The sequence below is a fragment of the Clupea harengus genome, chromosome 15, assembly GCF_900700415.2.
Source record: "Clupea harengus chromosome 15, Ch_v2.0.2, whole genome shotgun sequence".
NCBI classification, from domain to species: domain Eukaryota; kingdom Metazoa; phylum Chordata; class Actinopteri; order Clupeiformes; family Clupeidae; genus Clupea; species Clupea harengus.
In genome coordinates, this window is record NC_045166.1 from 26,322,413 (window position 1) to 26,341,509 (window position 19,097).

The 19,097-nt window shown below is 43.7% G+C and overlaps 1 protein-coding gene across 1 annotated transcript; it reads right to left on the minus strand.

The window, feature by feature from the left end:
- Position 1: 1 nt before the first annotated feature.
- LOC116223701 lies at positions 2 to 5,733 on the minus strand (the record flags this gene model as incomplete). The annotated part of the gene is made up of 9 exons (XM_031581257.1): positions 5,651 to 5,733; positions 3,623 to 3,658; positions 2,815 to 3,165; positions 2,426 to 2,704; positions 1,931 to 2,281; positions 1,079 to 1,357; positions 584 to 934; positions 195 to 473; positions 2 to 54 (listed from the first exon to the last, which is right to left on the minus strand). Coding segments are annotated over exons 1-9 (2,043 nt in total), but the record flags the coding sequence as incomplete, so codon positions are not given.
- Positions 5,734 to 19,097: the final 13,364 nt, after the last annotated feature.

The following is a 19,097-nucleotide window of genomic DNA, read 5'->3' on the forward strand; positions in this document are numbered from 1 at the left end:
TCTCCTCAGCTGGCCAGCTGTGTGGAGAAACTCTGAGCACTGGGCGGGGTGTCCCTGTTGATGCACAATTAAAGGTTATTCCATAAAAATATGTAATGGAAATTATATTGCTTTCGGAACACATACGCACTCAAATTTTGAACAAGTAAATAAAGGTTCATATTTATATGATTATGTTTTTCTTTCATACTTACTGTTCATTGTGATGTTGACAGCATTGCTGTGTTGTCCAGATTGAGACTCACACCAGTATACCCCCCTATTCCATATCTCTAGGTTGCTGGTGCTGCATGTGGGTCCGGCTTCTGATCTCCAACCATTTGGACAGTCTGACGTCTCTTCTCTCGTTGTTTCCCATCTCAGTCTCCATCCAGTAGAGTTGTCCAGCCCCTCACAGCTCAGGGAGAGAGACTCAGATTCAAACAGCTGAGTTCTGTTGGGTCTGATGACCAAAGAGGCTGGAGGAGACAGACCTGAGACACAGATGAGAAACAGGTGAGCTTAAGACTCGTGGAGACGAACAGTCTGAAAGACGGGGAGTTCACCCTGAGACAAATGAGCACCTGTATGACTGCTTACTCACCTGTGACCCAAAACCTTTTCACATCACTGTAGTCTGTCTGATAGGTGGGATCTCCACCCTCTGCTCTGCACACATAAAGCCCAGTGTGTTTAAGAGCAGCAGGGCTGAGAGTATAGGAGCCTCCAGCTCCTCTGCTGCTGTCTGAGAGGAGCTTCAGAGAGTATGGGCTCCCTCTGTCGCGAACATCAGCTGAGTCCTCTCTGAATGGAGCAGTTCTTGTGTAGGGAACTGCTCTGTACCAGAGGAATGTCCAGTTTAAGGAGGTGTCTCTAACCTCACAGCTCAGAGTCACTGAGTCTCCTTCAGCTGGCCAGCTGTGTGGAGAAACTCTGAGCACTGGGCGGGGTGTCCCTGTTGATGCACAATTAAAGGTTATCCATAAAAATATGTAATGGAAATGATATTACTGCTTTATCGGAACACATACGCACTCAAATTTTGAACAAGTAAATAAAGGTTCATATTTATATGATTATGTTTTTCTTTCATACTTACTGTTCATTGTGATGTTGACAGCATTGCTGTGTTGTCCAGATTGAGACTCACACCAGTATACCCCCCTATTCCATATCTCTAGGTTGCTGGTACTGCATGTGGGTCCGGCTTCTGATCTCCAACCATTTGGACAGTCTGACGTCTCTTCTCTCATTGTTTCCCATCTCAGTCTCCATCCAGTAGAGTTGTCCAGCCCCTCACAGCTCAGGGAGAGAGACTCAGATTCAAACAGCTGAGTTCTGTTGGGTCTGATGACCAAAGAGGCTGGAGGAGACAGACCTGAGACACAGATGAGAAACAGGTGATGGAGATAATTTCCAAACACTGTTAATGACTTAAGAATATAATAATCAAGTGCCTTGTATTATTAATTCCTTGTATGAATCATGTGCTTATGAAAACAGAAACATGGCTTTTCTGTGTTTCTGTGTGCGTGTGTAACTTAGAATATTAGGTGCCACTTAGTCTGCATATGTACAAGAGCATGTTTAGACCAGAAGTGATAAGAAGGGTCGAACTGTGCTACTTCCAACCTTGCAAAACTTCCATCCTTGCCTCGGACGTGAGAAATCCACCAGGTGGTTATCTCTGCTGAACGCTAAAATTCTGTCTATATAAACCTTGTGCGATGTGTTTATCATTGCTTCACTTTCATCCTTGTTTTGTGAGTGAGCCCAATTGCAATTGTTGTTTGTCTAATAAATATACTTATATGCAGCTCCGGAGTCCTGAGGTAACTAGGGTGAATTTTCACCTATCAACAGGTGACCTTAAGACTCGTGGAGACGAACAGTCTGAAAGATTGGGAGTTCACCCTGAGACAAATGAGCACCTGTATGACTGCTTACTCACCTGTGACCCAAAACCTTTTCACATCACTGTAGTCTGTCTGATAGGTGGGATCTCCACCCTCTGCTCTGCACACATAAAGCCCAGTGTGTTTAAGAGCAGCAGGGCTGAGAGTATAGGAGCCTCCAGCTCCTCTGCTGCTGTCTGAGAGGAGCTTCAGAGAGTATGGGCTCCCTCTGTAGCGAACATCAGGTGAGTCCTCTCTGAATGGAGCAGTTCTTCTGTAGGGAACTGCTCTGTACCAGAGGAATGTCCAGTTTAAGGAGGTGTCTCTAACCTCACAGCTCAGAGTCACTGAGTCTCCCTCAGCTGGCCAGCTGTGTGGAGAAACTCTGAGCACTGGGCGGGGTGTCCCTGTTGATGCACAATTAAAGGTTATCCATAAAAATATGTAATGGAAATGATATTACTACTTTATCGGACGACATACGCACTCAAATTTTGAACAGGTAAATAAAGGTCCATATTTATATGATTAGGTTTTTCTTTCATACTTACTGTTCATTGTGATGTTGACAGCATTGCTGTGTTGTCCAGATTGAGACTCACACCAGTATACCCCCCTATTCCATATCTCTAGGTTGCTGGTGCTGCATGTGGGTCCGGCTTCTGATCTCCAACCAATCGGACAGTCTGACGTCTCTTCTCTCATTGTTTTCCATCTCAGTCTCCATCCAGTAGAGTTGTCCAGCACCTCACAGCTCAGGGAGAGAGACTCAGATTCAAACAGCTGAGTTCTGTTGGGTCTGATGACCAAAGAGGCTGGAGGAGACAGACCTGAGACACAGATGAGAAACAGGTGACCTTAAGACTCATGGAGACGAACAGTCTGAAAGATGGGGAGTTCACCCTGAGACAAATGAGCACCTGTATGACTGCTTACTCACCTGTGACCCAAAACCCTTTCACATCACTGTAGTCTGTCTGATAGGTGGGATCTCCACCCTCTGCTCTGCACACATAAAGCCCAGTGTGTTTAAGAGCAGCAGGGCTGAGAGTATAGGAGCCTCCAGCTCCTCTGCTGCTGTCTGAGAGGAGCTCCACAGAGTATGGGCTCCCTCTGTCGCGAACATCAGGTGAGTCCTCTCTGAATGGAGCAGTTCTTCTGTAGGGAACTGCTCTGTACCAGAGGAATGTCCAGATTAAGGAGGTGTCTCTAACCTCACAGCTCAGAGTCACTGAGTCTCCTTCAGCTGGCCAGCTGTGTGGACAAACTCTGAGCACTGGGCGGGGTCTCCCTGTTGATGCACAATTACTGTTTTCCTCAGTGGTTCAAGACTCATTGAGACTTAAAAGACAGCTCTCCAAGCTGTGTGGAGAAACTCTTAGAACTGAACGGGGTCTTGCTGTTCACAATTGTTTTTCAGAAAAATCTGTGTGTTTTGCACAATCAGAACTCACAGACACACACACACACACACACACACACAACCCTTTAGGGTCTGCAGTCTTAATAAAAGCACTCACCAGGCAGTGAGGGATCCTTAGAATGAAAAATTTTACTACTGAAATGACATGTTTATTACAGAACTGAATGTTGCATAAAATCCTTGCAAAAAAGTATCGTGCAATGGATCAGTTCACATTAGAGAATTAGAAAATTATTTAACATAATTTGGTTAGAAGCCTCCTGCTCAATACTGTTTTAACAGCATTGCAAGACTCTACCCAGTTTTACAAACATGATGCAATTACCTTCAGGTTGTCCCAGTAGAACAAGAGAAATCGTCCCTAGTCCAAATGAAAACAGAATGTTTTAGTCATGAAATTGCATATTTAGTCACTGAAAAAGTAGTTAGCAGATGAGATGAGATGTGATCTCAGAAATGACGTTGCGTGTTTATATTTCAATGCCCTCTTCAGGCAGGATATATTTGTAATTGGAAAAAATAATTTGCTCAAGAAAATAACTTTGCTTTCAGTTACTGTCTGAGTTCGGTATGTACAACATCTCACCTTGAGATCCTGGAAAACAAATTGTGTTATGGTCCTGTCCAGCACCTCCAGAACCTGGTTCATGTTTTCTCTGTGTCCTGTCATGCTGTGTTTTTCACATGTGTGATTCTTGTGTGTGTGTGTGTGTGTGTGTGTGTGTGTGTGTGTGTTCTCGTGTGTGTGTGTGTGTGTGTGTGTGTGTGTGTGTGTGTGTGCCATGTTGCCTGTTTGTTCACTCTGTGTTTTATTCTAGGCCCTGCGCTTCCTGGTACCTCCAAGACAGTTTCATTGCCTGCCTGTTTGATGACCTTTGCCTGCCTCTTCGACTATTATTTTTGGTTCTGCCCCGTCTGCCTGCCTGCCTGGTCTCTGACTCTGGGTTGTGTTTCTGCTTAGAGGTGGCGCCGTTGCCCGATTAATTAAAGAACTTTAGGGGTTTTTTTTGACGTTTTTCTTGGGTTCCAGACACATTTCAACAGGCTCTGTACACGTTGCTGTAAGCGAGATTCACTAACCTGTGTCATATATATAATATACATTATAATATAATATACATTATTGACAGTCAAAAAACGTATAACCATTACGGATTTCTAATGGCTTTTCGCACAATATATATGTTCTTGTCAGGATTTGACAGGAGAGGACCCAAGAGCATGATACCAAAGGTAGAGGTAACAGAAAAAATAAGCTTTACTTATTAAAGGAACACAGGAATAAAGTGTGTGTGTGTGTGTGTGTGTGTGTGTGTGTGTGTGTGTGTGTGTGTGTGTGTAAAATGAAGCTTTACAGAGAGAGCTGAGGAAAAGAGGGACAGACAAAGGAACCTATAGATTCAGTGTACTTCATGGTGTCATAAGAAAAGAAAGCTCACTGGCACTACATGAAGGAGATGGTAAAAATGAAACGTCCTAGATCATTGATCTTCAACCAGGGGTCCGCCAAATTATTTAATCTGAAGCATTTTTTCCCTCTTCCAAAAACATCCAATAGGCTACATCAACATAAACAGAACGTAAAAATTGCTTTCTATTCGATGAAAAACCCAGAACTATATGCTCACATTTCAACAAATGGTAAACAAAAGAGGTATAGCAGGTATATCTCCTTACCTACCAGGGTTAATACAAGTTGCATATAGAAACTTTAAAGGTATCGTCCTATAAGAAAGATGCACTGACAATTTTAATAAGGGTTTCAATGAGAGGCATTATACAGGGATTGTTTCAGTGTTTCAGTGCATTTCAGGCCTTTTACTCTACATTGTCCTGGACCTGAATACAAAACACCTGACATGCTCAAGATACTCGGAATGCGGTACACTTTGCAATCTTCCTCCTCATCTTCCTTCCAAATGACATCAGTGTAATTTTACTAGATTTTGCAAAACTACCTGCATAATGTACCTTTGAAAAAGGTAACCGTTTGAGGTGTATGGCGAGTGGCTGCACCACAGACTCAAGGCTTTAATAAGAAAACCATGATCCTACAGCATCATGATCAGCTTGGGTCTGTGATATATAGAGCATTACGAGCAATGACCAAAACAGGAAATGAAAATTAATTTCTTGCTAGATAACCCTTTTGGTCCAATGCATAGCAGTAACATTTAGAAAAATAGTGAAGACCTGATATCAAACAACAGATAAGCCAAATCATCAAGGCACAGAGGAATTAACAGTGCAAAGACATAGAATGGATATTCATGTTAACATTCAAATGAGAAGATAGAAGTGGTTTTGTAGCCTGTGCTGTTGGCTGAGAGAGAAACTAGCAGACTTAACTCACAGAGCAGTTGATATGATCCTGAGAGCTTCATGCTGTCCTGTCCTCTTAAGAATGAAGTAAACATCCCCTTCCCGCAAGCCTGCTGTTCTGATACTTTGTGGCCCAGACACCCCTTTCACAACCAGGGGACGTTCTCATGAATATGAATCATTTAGCCACGAATCACATGCCTGTTTTAGGATGTTGCAACAGACAAATGACCAGATGTGCTTTCAGAGGTTATTGCAAGTGCCTTGAGACAATTTTAATGTTTTGGCACTGTAAAAATGAAATTGGAAAAAAATAGAATTTAATAATTTAATTTAATAATTTAATAGAACTATAATACAAAGTGTATATTTTCCTTCAACGCTTTATATGAGTATTTGGGAGCATGTGAGTTATCATGCTAGACAATACAGTTACTGTGGTAAAACGTTGTCTGGTGGTGTCCAAAACAGTAATGGAGGGAGATACTTGCATCCGCGGCACAGAATAATCTATGTTTCTATAGAGATATAGATTTCCCAAATCAGGGCTCGAGCTTTCATACGGTGACTCCAGAGTCATGCTCAAGTGTCCCAGTATGTTCCAAATATATTTAGCTAAAATGTATGTATAAAATGAATTCTTCTTAGAGGATTTATGAAAAGTGTTCAACTGTCCTCTAGGTAGGGAACTGCGGAGAGGACCAGCCCTGCGTTGTCCACACCCTTCAGCTCGTGGTCCACATGATCCAGAGGGTACACACTGAAACGCCTGCTAGGGCAAAGTCAGTCACAGCCTACTGTCCGTGGCTGCATGTTTTCCGGAGCCCACTGTGTCAGCTGAAACTCTTGTTGAAAATTATGACTGGGTCATTCAGAATCTTTTGAGAAAGGCAGAAGACTTACAGTGGGCCCCCAAGACTGCAGAAGGAGGCAACTGATGAGGAGACGACTGATGAGGACACGACTGGTGAGGAGGTGACTGATGAGGAGACTGGTGAGGAGGTGACTGATGAGGAGGTGACTGATGAGGAGACTGATGAGGAGGTGACTGATGAGGAGGTGACTGATGAGGAGGTGACTGATGAGGAAACGACTGATGAGGAGGTGACTGATGAGGAGACAGATGAGGAGGTGACTGATGAGGAGACAGATGAGGAGGTGACTGATGAGGAGGTGACTGATGAGGAGACTGATGAGGAAACGACTGGTGAGGAGGTGACTGATGAGGAAACGACTGATGAGGAGGTGACTGATGAGGAGGTGACTGGTGAGGAGACGACTTATGAGGAGGTGACTGATGAGGAAGAGGACAATGCTACAAGGCTACAGACGCACAAAATGTGCCAAAGGAAGGCCCGGGACAACTGTGCATTAAGGTCTGGGACAACTGTGCATCAAGGCCCGGGACAACTGTGCATCAAGGCCCGGGACAACTGTGCATCAAGGTCTGGGACAACTGTGCATCAAGGTCTGGGACAACTGTGCATCAAGGCCCGGGACAACTGTGCATCAAGGCCCGGGACCTCCAAGACCAGTATTTGGCTGGAGATTCAGAAATAAATAAAGAGAGGGCCTGTCCCATGCTAATCCTGAATCTGGGATGAATTTTTTTGGACTTGTCAGAGTTGCACTGTGTTTGCGTACGTGAAACCTCCTTCCCTTGGGCCTCATGACAACGCCAACTTCAGAAGATTTTGCAGAGCATGTCTTCAGTTTAACTGGCTGTTGCAACAGAGCTGGAATCACTTTGGGAAAAGTGCTTTTGTCAGACTGAACAGATCAAATGTAAACAGTGTCGTGGTCACCAGAGATTTTCTTGGTTATTGTTGGAAAAGTAGTGATCTTATCTCTGAGGCCCCCTACTGGCCATTTGATAAAGGGCAGTGGGCAAACTGTATGAGTCCCTCTACTCTATATTTAAGAAAGACTGTAGGCAAACTGTATGAGTCCCTCTACTCTGTATTTAGGATAGACTGTAGGCAAACTGTATGGACTGTGTCTGGGTTTTCTTGGACTGTTTTAAGGTTCCTCAAAGGCTGTTAGCAGGTAGGTTGACTATCACAGAGCATTACTGCCTAGTCTGAACAAATACACACTCACAAACACACACATTGCACTTCTGTTTTTTACAAAAGCCACTCAGCAGACAAGTGCTGCCATGCTATTTCATATATTTAAAGGATTTGACGTTAAGGGTCTGTAACGTAGTATTAATTTATAACAGCACTTAAAAACAACATTTAAAATATTATTTTATTATTTGCCCATATTTGTTAGAATGAAATGTTACATAATAATAATACATAATGTATTATTATACCTGGCACATTAATAAGTCACAAATGTAGTGTCAGTGAATACAAACATAGCATGACACCAGTCAAACAGAATAGTGACAATAAGTTATGGCGTGAACAAGGGTGAAGCTGTACCCTTACCTACGGTGGGATTTAACCTCACTGTCAGAGGTGGTAAAGGAACAAGGGTGAAGCTGTACCCTTACCTACGGTGGGATTTAACTTCACTGTCAGAGGTGGTAAAGGCTGCTCAGTCTAATTGTAAAGGTGCTGTCCTCGAAAGAAAGATATGTTGACACTTCTAACCGGGATTTCAGTATGACAGGCATGATAAAAGGATTGTTTCAATATTTCAGTGCATTTCAGGCATCAGGGTCTTTTATTGCATTTCTGCACATCGCTCTGGAAAAACACCTGAAACCCTCAAACGTCCTTAATTTCGCAATCTTCGTTCTTCCTTCCAATCGTCTGATGTAATGATGTAGATGTAACTCACAGAGCAGCTGACATGATGCATAGAGCTCCGTGCTGTCCTGGCACTCAGTGACCCTGTGCTCTTAAGAGTGAAATAAACATTGATACTTTATGGGCCTGACACCCCTTACACAAACCTGGTCATGTTTTTATGAAATATTAATGATTAAATCATGCCTGTTTAAGGATGTTACAACATAAAATAACTTACCAGATGTGCTCGCAGAGGCGATTTGCAAAAGAACAGGAGAGTAACGTCACTTTTGAACGTTGGAGGGCGCACAATACTGTCTAGACATTTAAACCGGAAGGGTTTTTAAAGGAAGATTTAGCAAAACTGCGTGATGTTGTCCATTCTTTGTGTATCGATTTTTGTGTATTCTTAAAGTGCAGTTATGTATTTGTTATGGTTTAAAATCGAGATAGGGAGCAAAATCTCGGCGTCTGTGGCCTTTAGCCTCTTTTCAAGCTTATTCAAAAATTCCGTTGATAGATTTTGTTCATTCTTTGTGTATGGATCTTTCAGTTGTGGTAGTGTATTATAAAACTGATGATGTATATCATATGTCAATGGTGTGAATAACGACATTCGCACAAATAAGTTAAAATTGAGTGAACTGAAGACAATGGACACCGTCAACATGAGAAGCCGAGTCCAAAGCAAAAAGTTACGGATAGCTTGACACTGGTGTCACAGAGCTCTGACACATACCCACAGCCCTCTGCCCTGTCTCTAAAAGCTCACTCAGAGCAAATGCAAAGTGTTTAAAAGTCCTAATATTCTACGGTAACGACCCTATAGAATGCCAGTTGCTCCATGCAACGTTCGTGTGACCTCAGTGGACCTGACATGACTGTCTGCCTTCATCTCAGTCTCACTGGGGGAAGCAGAGACTACAGGAGGAAATGACATTGTGGTGGCCAAGTCTTAAACTATTTTCACAATCAGAAAGTCAGACTCAGGACGTGTTGTTTTAACGGATTTACTGTAGTACATTAAGCCACAGCAAAGAGACGTATACCGGAAATAGATCTGCCAAATTACATTTGCGCCAACATCTTTAAAACCTAACCTGACACTCCCACTCCCACTCCAGCCATGAATGGCTAACCCTGTAACCAATAATATCCTGACCTCTAACCTGACTCCATCCAATCAGAAAGCTTCCATGGTATACAATACCACACCCATTTTAACCTTAGGTCACCAGGCTACACTGATTCAACAGGTATATGGTAAATCCATTCCTTATTCATATGAAAATATCCCACAACATCATCACACTACATCAGATTTAGCGTTGGTGCTCTTAGCTACCAGTTGAGCTACAGGAACTTTTACGGAGTTTTGTTTTTGTAACTGGTGAGCTAATCCACTGAAAGCTAGCCTTGCCTTGCAAACACCAACAACAGCAGAGTTGGCACTAAGAAAAGCAAACTAGCCTGCATACTGATTTATTTCAGTGCGTTCCTCCTTCACATGACCATATACGATGAAAATGAATTTGAGTATGTCATTAAGAAAAGGCTACATATAAAACCGTATACCTCATAATAAAGACTTAATATATCCAACAAATCCATTTTATTCCAGTTACTGAGCCCCTGAGTGCCTGAAAACAACAACAAATAAAACAACACCAACAACACCTACCCTGAAGAACAGACAGATAGACATTAGTATCCGCTCCATGGTGGAATGCACCCTCTGTCAGGTACTGCTGAGAGGTGTAGAGTCCAGCATCCTCAGTGGTGACATCAGTAATGTGGAGAGAACAGTCAGAGACCAGACTCAGTCTCTTAGCTCTGTGTGTGGCCTCAGCAGGTTTGATCTTTCCATGGGTGACCAATTCTACAGCAGCAGGTCCAGAGCTACTAAGCCATGTAGTAGAAGAGCAGTTTGGATAAACCACATTCCTGCAGGGTAGAGTGACATCCCCAACCACACTGGAGAAGACAGTGGGAATCTATCCTTGGACACCTGAATGAGAAATGAAATCACATCAGTCAAAGCTAATGCTAAGCTAATGCTAACAATAAGAGATATTATGCACATCCTGTATATATTCATTCCAGAATATATAAATTCAACATCACAGAGTCAGTGAGGTGCAGTGTTGAAAGTGGGGTATAACAACACCATGAATAATCATCATAGTATAAAACCCTCACACAGCATGGTGACACTAAGGATAACAAGATACCCATATTCGTCAGCAAACCCATTTTCAGAACAGCAAAAACAACATACCAGTTAAGTGGGTGTCATGAACTCCAGTGAAATTGTGTGAATGTGTTTGTGTATATGAATTGGAATATGTGTGTGACTGTTTGTTGGTGTGTGTGTGTGTGTAATGTGTGTGTTTGTGAATGTGTGTGTCTGTGTAATGTGTGTGTTTGTGAGGTCTGAGTGTGTGTGAATCTGTGTATGTGAATTTGTGTGAGTGTGTGAATGTGTAAGTTTGCGTTTTAAAGAGTGTGTGTGTTAGGATGTGTGTGAGTGTGTGGTAGTTTGTGTGAGTGTGTGTGTGTGCCTGTGTATGTGAGTGTGTGTGAATGTATGTGTGTGAGAGTGTGTGTGTGTGTGTGTGTGTGTGTTTGTATGTGTGCTTGTGAATTTGTGTGAGTGTGTGTGAATGTGTGTTGGTGTGTGTGAATGTATGTGTGTGTTTGTGAACGTCTGAGTGTGTGTGGGTGTGAATCTGTGTATGTGAATGTGTTTGAACATGTGTGAATTTGTGTAAGTGTGTATGAATGTGTGTGTGTGTGAGTCTCTGTAAATCTATGTCAATGAGTGTGAATATGTGTAAATGTGAGTTTGAATGTGTGTCTGTGTGAGTCTGAGAGTGTGTGTATGTGCGTGTGTGTGTCTGTATGAATGTGTGTGAGTGTCTGAGTGAGTGAGAATTTGAGTGTGAGTTTTATGGTAAGTTAAGCTGTAGGTAACTGCACAGTACCACTCTATATAAATGACAGTGGTGGTCCTCAATTATAAACAAGACTAAATGTCTCATAGAAAACATGCCTACTTAAAACTACTTGCTCCTGCCTGCTCATACTTGCAGGCTGCATCTTCATGAACAGCATTAGCTTAACAATAAATCCATGTCAAGAGTCCAAGTAATATGAAGACAGGCTAATACATGTAGTGCCCTTGTTACATTAGTTTACCTCTTTATACCACAATTTCAAGTGTAACACACTAGCCAACAGAGCATAAGATCATATTGATACATGCAACTTAAGTGGTTCATAAAATCATGCATTCATTGTAGTGTGAATCTTAATCCAGAGTACGTTGAGAGAGTAAGTGAATAATGCTGAATAGAGCAATTTAGCCTTGCACAATTTTAGCCAAATGGGATCTAATCTATGTTAAATTTAACTCTGTTCCAGCTAACTATACACTGCAATCTTCACTGTTTATCTTGTCTTCACTGTTTATCTTATCCAGTTTTTTGTGTCAGGGCTTTTCGTATGACACAAAACACATACAGTACATGACCACACAAACATACTTTGAAATTCACTTAGCCTAAGAAAGGCCATCCTTCATGTAAGTTCTGTAGCTGATTTCCTTCTGTAAATGTATCTTATTGCTAAACCAACCCACATGCTATGGCTACGGTGGCTTGTATTTCACATTCAAATCCATTGCAACTTCAGTGCACTAATAGTAGTGTTGGTATGAATGGCAGTGTTACAGCAGGTGTACCACTGGTAGTGCTGATGATTGTCAAGGTAACGTTAGTTCACCGTAACTCACCCATTGGGCCCTGACTCAGGCAGATCAGCAACACTATCAGAGCATTGGGGATGAGCGCCATCTTCTCCTGTCGACTCCTCTCCTCTTCTTCTCTGTCTTCTGTGTGTGTGTACAGAGCTAGAAACTGAACGTGACTCTAGGCTCAGTGACAGTCTTCCTGTCAGTCAGTGTGAGTTTCCTCTGAATACAGCTATGTGATGTGTGTGTCTCTGTGTGTGTGAGACGGATTCAACCCTTCCTCTTCCTGTGATTCTTGAGAACTAAGAGCGGAAGAGACACATTTACACCAGCAAAACTGACCCAGGCATCTGCAGGTCGGTGATGTGTGGGTGTGAGAGAGCCTGAGAAAAAGACTTGATAAAGTGAACTTGTGGTTGTGCATTTTACCACCACTTTATGAATCAAGTAACAGACACTAGCGACCTATGGATGTTAGTGCCCCTGTAGCATGCCCACCTCCCATGATGAAGGGTGCAAGTTTAAGCCCAGTGCTTCTGTGCTCATCATGACACAGGTTACATTGGTGCTGTCGATCCAGAATAGGAGAGTGTTTTTTAAGGGGGAGTTCAGAGCTGTGTAGTCAGTAAACCTCAGTCTCCAGCACCTTCATTTTAGCCTCTTTGTTGGGGTGGGGCTGAGAGAGTCTGAGAAAGAGACATGACACATCTAGTTCCACTTTACATGTGACGGAATTTATATCACCACTGCATGAAATATCTTGTATGCTAATAAGGAAACAAGTACACTGTGTGTTTGTATGCATGTGTGTGTGTGTGTGTGTGTGTGTGTGTGTGTGTGTGTGTGTGTGTGTGTGTGTGTGTGTGTGTGCGCTCACTGTAATGGATTATAATCTTCTTCTTTTCGTTTCACTGAAGCGTGTTAGTTATATGGCAGTTTCCCATTTCTTTACACAGTCCTTTGCATTTTTGTTGAATACTGCAAGGTCTTTTGGGCTGCAAGGGTTAGGTAGTAGAGGGCAGACAAGGCAGTGCTCCATTGTATGGTCTGCTTGTCCACATTCACAGGTGGTTGGGCCAGTCTTGTAGCCCCATCTGACCAGAGCATCTTTGGATCGTCCCCTTCTTGTTCTAATGCGGTTGAGTGTTTTCCATTGAGCCCATGATGCTTCTTGGCCAGGGGGTAGGTTTTCAGTGGGGGGTATTCCCATGTCAGTTGGAGGTGGGTCATTCTCAAGTTTTTCCATCCAGAGTTGTATTCTGGTTTCTTCCCGAGACTTTGTTAGGGGCTGGACCTGGCTGAGAAAACTTTTTCTTGACTTTAGCCGTGAGGGTGACATCCATGGAGGAGATGGCGTTCATCGCTAGTAGCTTTTGTTTTCTCGACTCGGCTGGCAACTTTCCGTCTAATATCAGCAGGTGCAATGCCAGCAAGGAGGTGCAGGTTGCTTGTGTTGGTGGGTTTCAAGCAGCCAGTGATCAGACGGCAGGTGTGGTTCAAGGCTGGGTCATTTTCTGGGCATGGGTTGACCTCTCCCAAACAGGGCATGCATATTCTGCAGAGGAATAGCACAGGGCCAGAGCAGTAGATTTTAATGTGTGTGCTGTGGCTCCCCATTTGGAGTTGGTCAGTTTCCGTAGAATGTTGTTTCGGGAACCGACTTTGGATTTTGTGTTTTTGATGTGTTCCTTAAAAGGTGAGAGTACGATCCAGGGTTACTCCAAGGTAGACAGGGTGGGTACAGTGCTGAAGTGGTGTTCCAGACCATTTGATGTTAAGTGGTCGGTTGGCTTCACAGTTCCTGAGATGGAAGTAGCAGACTTGGGTCTTTGCAGGGTTGGCATGTAGGTGGTTGCGCTCGTAATAGAGGAGTAGCTCATCTAGGGCTGTGGTGAGGTTTGCTTCTACTGCTTCAAACGAGTTCTCTTGGGATGTTACACAGAGATCGTCGGCATAGATGAAACGCTCAGTGTTCTGGTCCATTGGCTGGTCGTTGGTGTAGATGTTATATAGTAGTGGGGCCACTACGCTACCTTGAGGTAGGCCATTTCGTTGTTGTCGCCAGCGACTCTGCTTGTTATTCAGGACAACAAAGAAGCGCCTGTCTTTCAGGAGGGCTCCAATGAGGTCTGTGAGTGCCAGGTCTTTTGTCAGCTCCAAGATCTTTTTTAGGAGGAGGCGATGGTTCACAGTGTCATATGCGGCAGACAGATCAACAAAGACGGCTCCTGTTACCAGTCCTTTCTGGAATCCATCCTCAATGTGTTGAGTTAGCTTCAGAAGTTGGCTTGTTGTAGATTTGCCAGGTCGGAATCCTGCTTGTTGAGGGATGATGGCTGGTTCAGCAACAGGGGCAAGCCTGTTGAGAATCAAGCGTTCAAACAGCTTGTAGAGGTGGCATAGCAGGGAAATTGGGCGGAAGCTCTTTGCATGCGCTGGATCTTTGCCTGGTTTGAGAAGGGCAATAATCCTGGTTTTCCTCCAGATCTTTGGGATGTTTTTTGTCAGCATGCACTTATTCATCAGCTGAAGGATCCATTTCCTCATCAGAGGTCCAAAATGCTTGATCACTTCATTGAAAATGTTATCCAGTCCGATGGCTTTACCGGTTTTAAGGGTGTTGATGCTGATATTGAGCTCTTCAGGGGAGAACGGCTTAGTCAGTCCCATGGTTTGGGAGTGTTTTACTCGTTTTACTCGCTTTACTCGATCTACCAGATCAACGTCAGCTGACCAAGATCTGTGCTCTGACTTCTCCATGGCTGAGGTTAAATCAGCCATTGCTACACTCAAACAAAACAAAGCTCCAGGACCAGACTCTTTACACCCAGAATTCTTCCAACACCTCCCAGAATCGACCTTACTATGGCTAAAGAACATTTTCAATATGTGTCTCAGGACAGTCAAGATCCCAAAGATCTGGCGCACCGCCAAAATAGTTGCCATACTCAAACCAAACAAACCTGCTGAAGATCCAAAAAGCTACCGACCAATTAGCCTACTCTGCGTTAGCTTCAAACTCCTAGAAAGACTGATCCTCAACCGCATCTATGACACTGTTGATGAGAACCTCCCTAAGGAACAAGCCGGGTTCAGAAAAGGCTACTCTACCACCGACCAAGTGGCCCGACTTACTGAGGATATCACAACTGCATTTCAACGCAAAGAAAAGGCTGGCGCAGTGTTTGTAGACCTGAGTGCTGCATATGACACCATATGGCATCGTGGCCTTGCCTTGAAACTGCTACAAACAATACCAAGCAAACACATGGTTAAACTTATCATGCAGATGATGACAAACAGAAGCTTCACACTGCACATCGACCATCAAAAAAACAAAAAGAAAATGCTAAAGAATGGCGTGCCTCAGGGATCTGTTCTAGCTCCAATTTGCTTCAACATCTATACCTCTGATTTACCGACAACAACCAGCAAAAAATACACCTATGCAGACGACATCGCACTCCTAACTACAGGAACTTCTTTTAGCTCACTAAGTGACACCTTAACAAATGATCTTACTAATCTGAACAAATACTTTATTAACTGGCGACTGAAAATGAATGAAACCAAAACCGTCAGCAGCAACTTTCATCTTGCCAACCGACTAGCCAACACCCAACTAAAAGTAAAATGTGCAGGAAATACTATCCCATTTGAAAAGTCTCCAAAATACTTGGGTGTTACTCTGGATAGAAGCCTCACCTATAAACAACACCTCCAGCAAGTCAGAGCCAAGGTGGAAGCAAGAAACTGCCTCATTCACCGTCTCTGCGGAACCTCGTGGGGAGCAAGTTTCCCTGTACTCCGAACTGCTACTCTTGCACTGGCCTACTCAACAGCAGAGTACTGTGCACCTATTTGGTGCAAATCCACTCATACCACCAAGCTTGACATAGCTCTCAACAACAGCATGCGGATGGTTTCAGGATGTATAAGATCTACACCAACCTCATACCTACCAATCCTCAGTGGAATCCCACCACCAGCAATCCGCCATGAAGCAGCCTGCCTAAGCCTTGCACAGAGAGCTCAACGCAGAGCCAGCCACCTACTCCATCATGACATCAACTCAAACGACCCACCACCACGCCTACCGTTGAGGGCACCACTCTCTGCAAGACTTCGGGGTCTGCTGCATGAGGCAAATGGTCAGCCACCTGGGTCCTGGACCATCACACAATGGACCAAACAGTGGGGCTCAGCCAACACTAAACTACATGGCTACATCAAAACACCGTCCACAAGGCCTGCAGGACACACCCTCAACAGAAACTCCTGGGTACGACTCAACAGATGCCGAACAGGACATGGACGCTTCCGAGCCAATATGCACAGGATGAACCTATGTGATGCTCCAGACTGCCCCTGTGGGGCCCCAGAGCAAACTGCTGATCACATTATCAACGACTGCACCAAGTACCAGTGCCCTGGCCTTCAGGCACTGTCTACCCTGAACAGTGAAGCACTAGCATGGCTCGCGGACACAAGCTTAGTCATCTAACAGTATGAAATGTATTCTGAGACATACAAATATATATATATATACTCGATCTACCTTTGGTCTTGGCTGTTTAGTGGTGGATTTCCCATTGAGCAGCAGCTGGTGCGCAACTTGGTTGGCAGTGGTCGTATACTGTTGCTGATTTGGGGTTGATGGGTCGTTGCTGATTTTTCGGATGAGGCTCCATGCTTTTTTGCAGTTTTTTGCCATATCAGTTGTATGGATTATAATAAAGGATTGTACCTTTAACAACACGGATAGTCCACATACACAAACATATATACTCATACACACACACACAGACTCCCGCACGCGCGCACACACACACGCATGCAGTCATAAATGCTCATTTTCTCATTCTACAGTTGCTTGTGGTTGCATGTAGTAGTATAAAAGCTCTCTCACAGCTCCTGATAATTATAGACTGGGGGCGTGAAATGTGTGCCTCTTTTTCTTCCAAAAACACACATACACATCAGCCACATGTACCCAAAGTGTCACTGATAAGGCTTGCTCCTTATAGATGCAATGACAGAAAACATACAGTACATACTAGACGTCTGTCAACCAGTGTAGTATTATTTAGGAGATATCCTACCATAACAGAAAGGCATTAAAGCACTACAGTGATTAACATGTGTCTGTTAAGTTCCTGTGAGTTTTACTATGCTTATTTGTAGCTCCTAGAGAAAGTTCAGAGTTTTTAGTTCTCTCTGGTTTCATATACTTTTTGTAGATCAATAGTATATTTCTAACCTATATATGTATGTATATATACACATGTTTGGCTTCAGAGTGTTTTAGAACCAATGTGCCATGGTATTTTGCTCTGCTTTAAATCATTTTAGAATAAAGCCATATTGCATGGAACAATTTTATTATTTTTGATGTATTCTCATAATTCTTATAATGCCATGCATTCACTGTCTTGCTTATTGTCAAGCACCGTTAACCTGAACTCTTTCATGTGTCCGTCTCTTTTCACACACCATCAAATTCTCAAGCATCTAATATTACTGTTAGAGTTCTCACATCGAGAATGCAGAGTTAAGGAAGCTTGCACAGTTCTAATAAAACCCTGCTTGTTTGGTTGTGGTTGAACATAGATCTACATGTTCCCTTCTGACCTTGGATAAAAAAAAAGAGATTAGTGAATAACCTCATAAGCCACAGTAGAGGCCTTTGCAGCCTAAAAGCTACTTCCTTAAACTGCTGTGGCTTTGCACAGATGGTCATGGTTGATGTCATGAGCAAGCTGTCCTGTGAGCTGTATCAAAAGAACACACATCTCTCAAACCAGAGTGGGCTAGCGTTAGCTTTAGCTCCCTTCAGCTCCCAATGCCCTGATATGCGTCCATGATGCCTTAGGAGCTACAGTAGTGCAAGTGTGGACAGTCTGTTCCTCAGTCACTCTCTTCACAGCCCCAGTTACACAAGATGAAGTAAATGGTAAAGGGTCGAGTCGCCTGTGCATGTCCATCATCTGTCGCTGCATCCTCTGATTCTCCTCCATCACCCTGTGAGGGGCTTCCAGGACCCCTGGTGCTATTTCTGGTGCAGGCTTCTGCCGAGGAGAAGCAGGCGTGTTCTGGAATAAAGGGCCTACGTACTCGGGCTGGTGTGGATACCTAGCTCCCTCTCCTTGGGTGACACTCCAGTCCTCCTCCAGCAGTAGAGGGGTGAGAGGCGTCATCCTGGTGTATCTCTCCACACTGTGGTAGGGGTCAGGGGTCATCCTGGTGTATCTCTCCACGCTGTGGTAGGGGTCAGGGGTCATCCTGGTGTATCTCTCCACGCTGTGGTTGGGGTCAGGGGTCATCCTGGCGTATGTCTCCACGCTGTGGTAGGGGTCAGGGGTCATCCTGGTGTATGTCTCCATGCTGTGGTAGGGGTCATCCTGGTGTATCTCTCCACACTGTGGTAGGGCCGCTGTTGCTCTGACGACCCAGCTAGCTCAGGAGCTGTGTGCTGTTTCTGATTGGCTGCTTCTTGAACAGCCAATACAACCTGTCCATTTGAAGGGTCGGTCCTTCGTCACACTAGCACACAAGTTGCACAAGTAATACTAGAAGAGAGACATAATGCGGTTTCGAATGCTCATAAAATGTCTTTGTGGTAAAAACTTTCAGGCAACACAGGTGTGAGACTGCAGCTTTATTCACAGCACCAGGGAAAGTTACAAGCAACAAAAGGTTCAAGTGACAAAACCAAAGCTCTGTGGGGTTAGGCCCCGTTTTATTCCAAGCTCAACACGCATCACACATACAGCTCCATTGTTTCAGTGAAACACATGTGGATAACAGACATATGACCAAAATAGAAAAAGAAAACTTATCTCAACTAAGCACATTCATTGTTGTAAAACACAAAATCCCACATGTTACTCATGAAAGTACTGCTAAGAGGAACAGTCACAGCCAAACCAACAAGGGATTAAAGATTTAAAAAAAACTGGAGTTGAACAGTGCAGCTCTAGTGC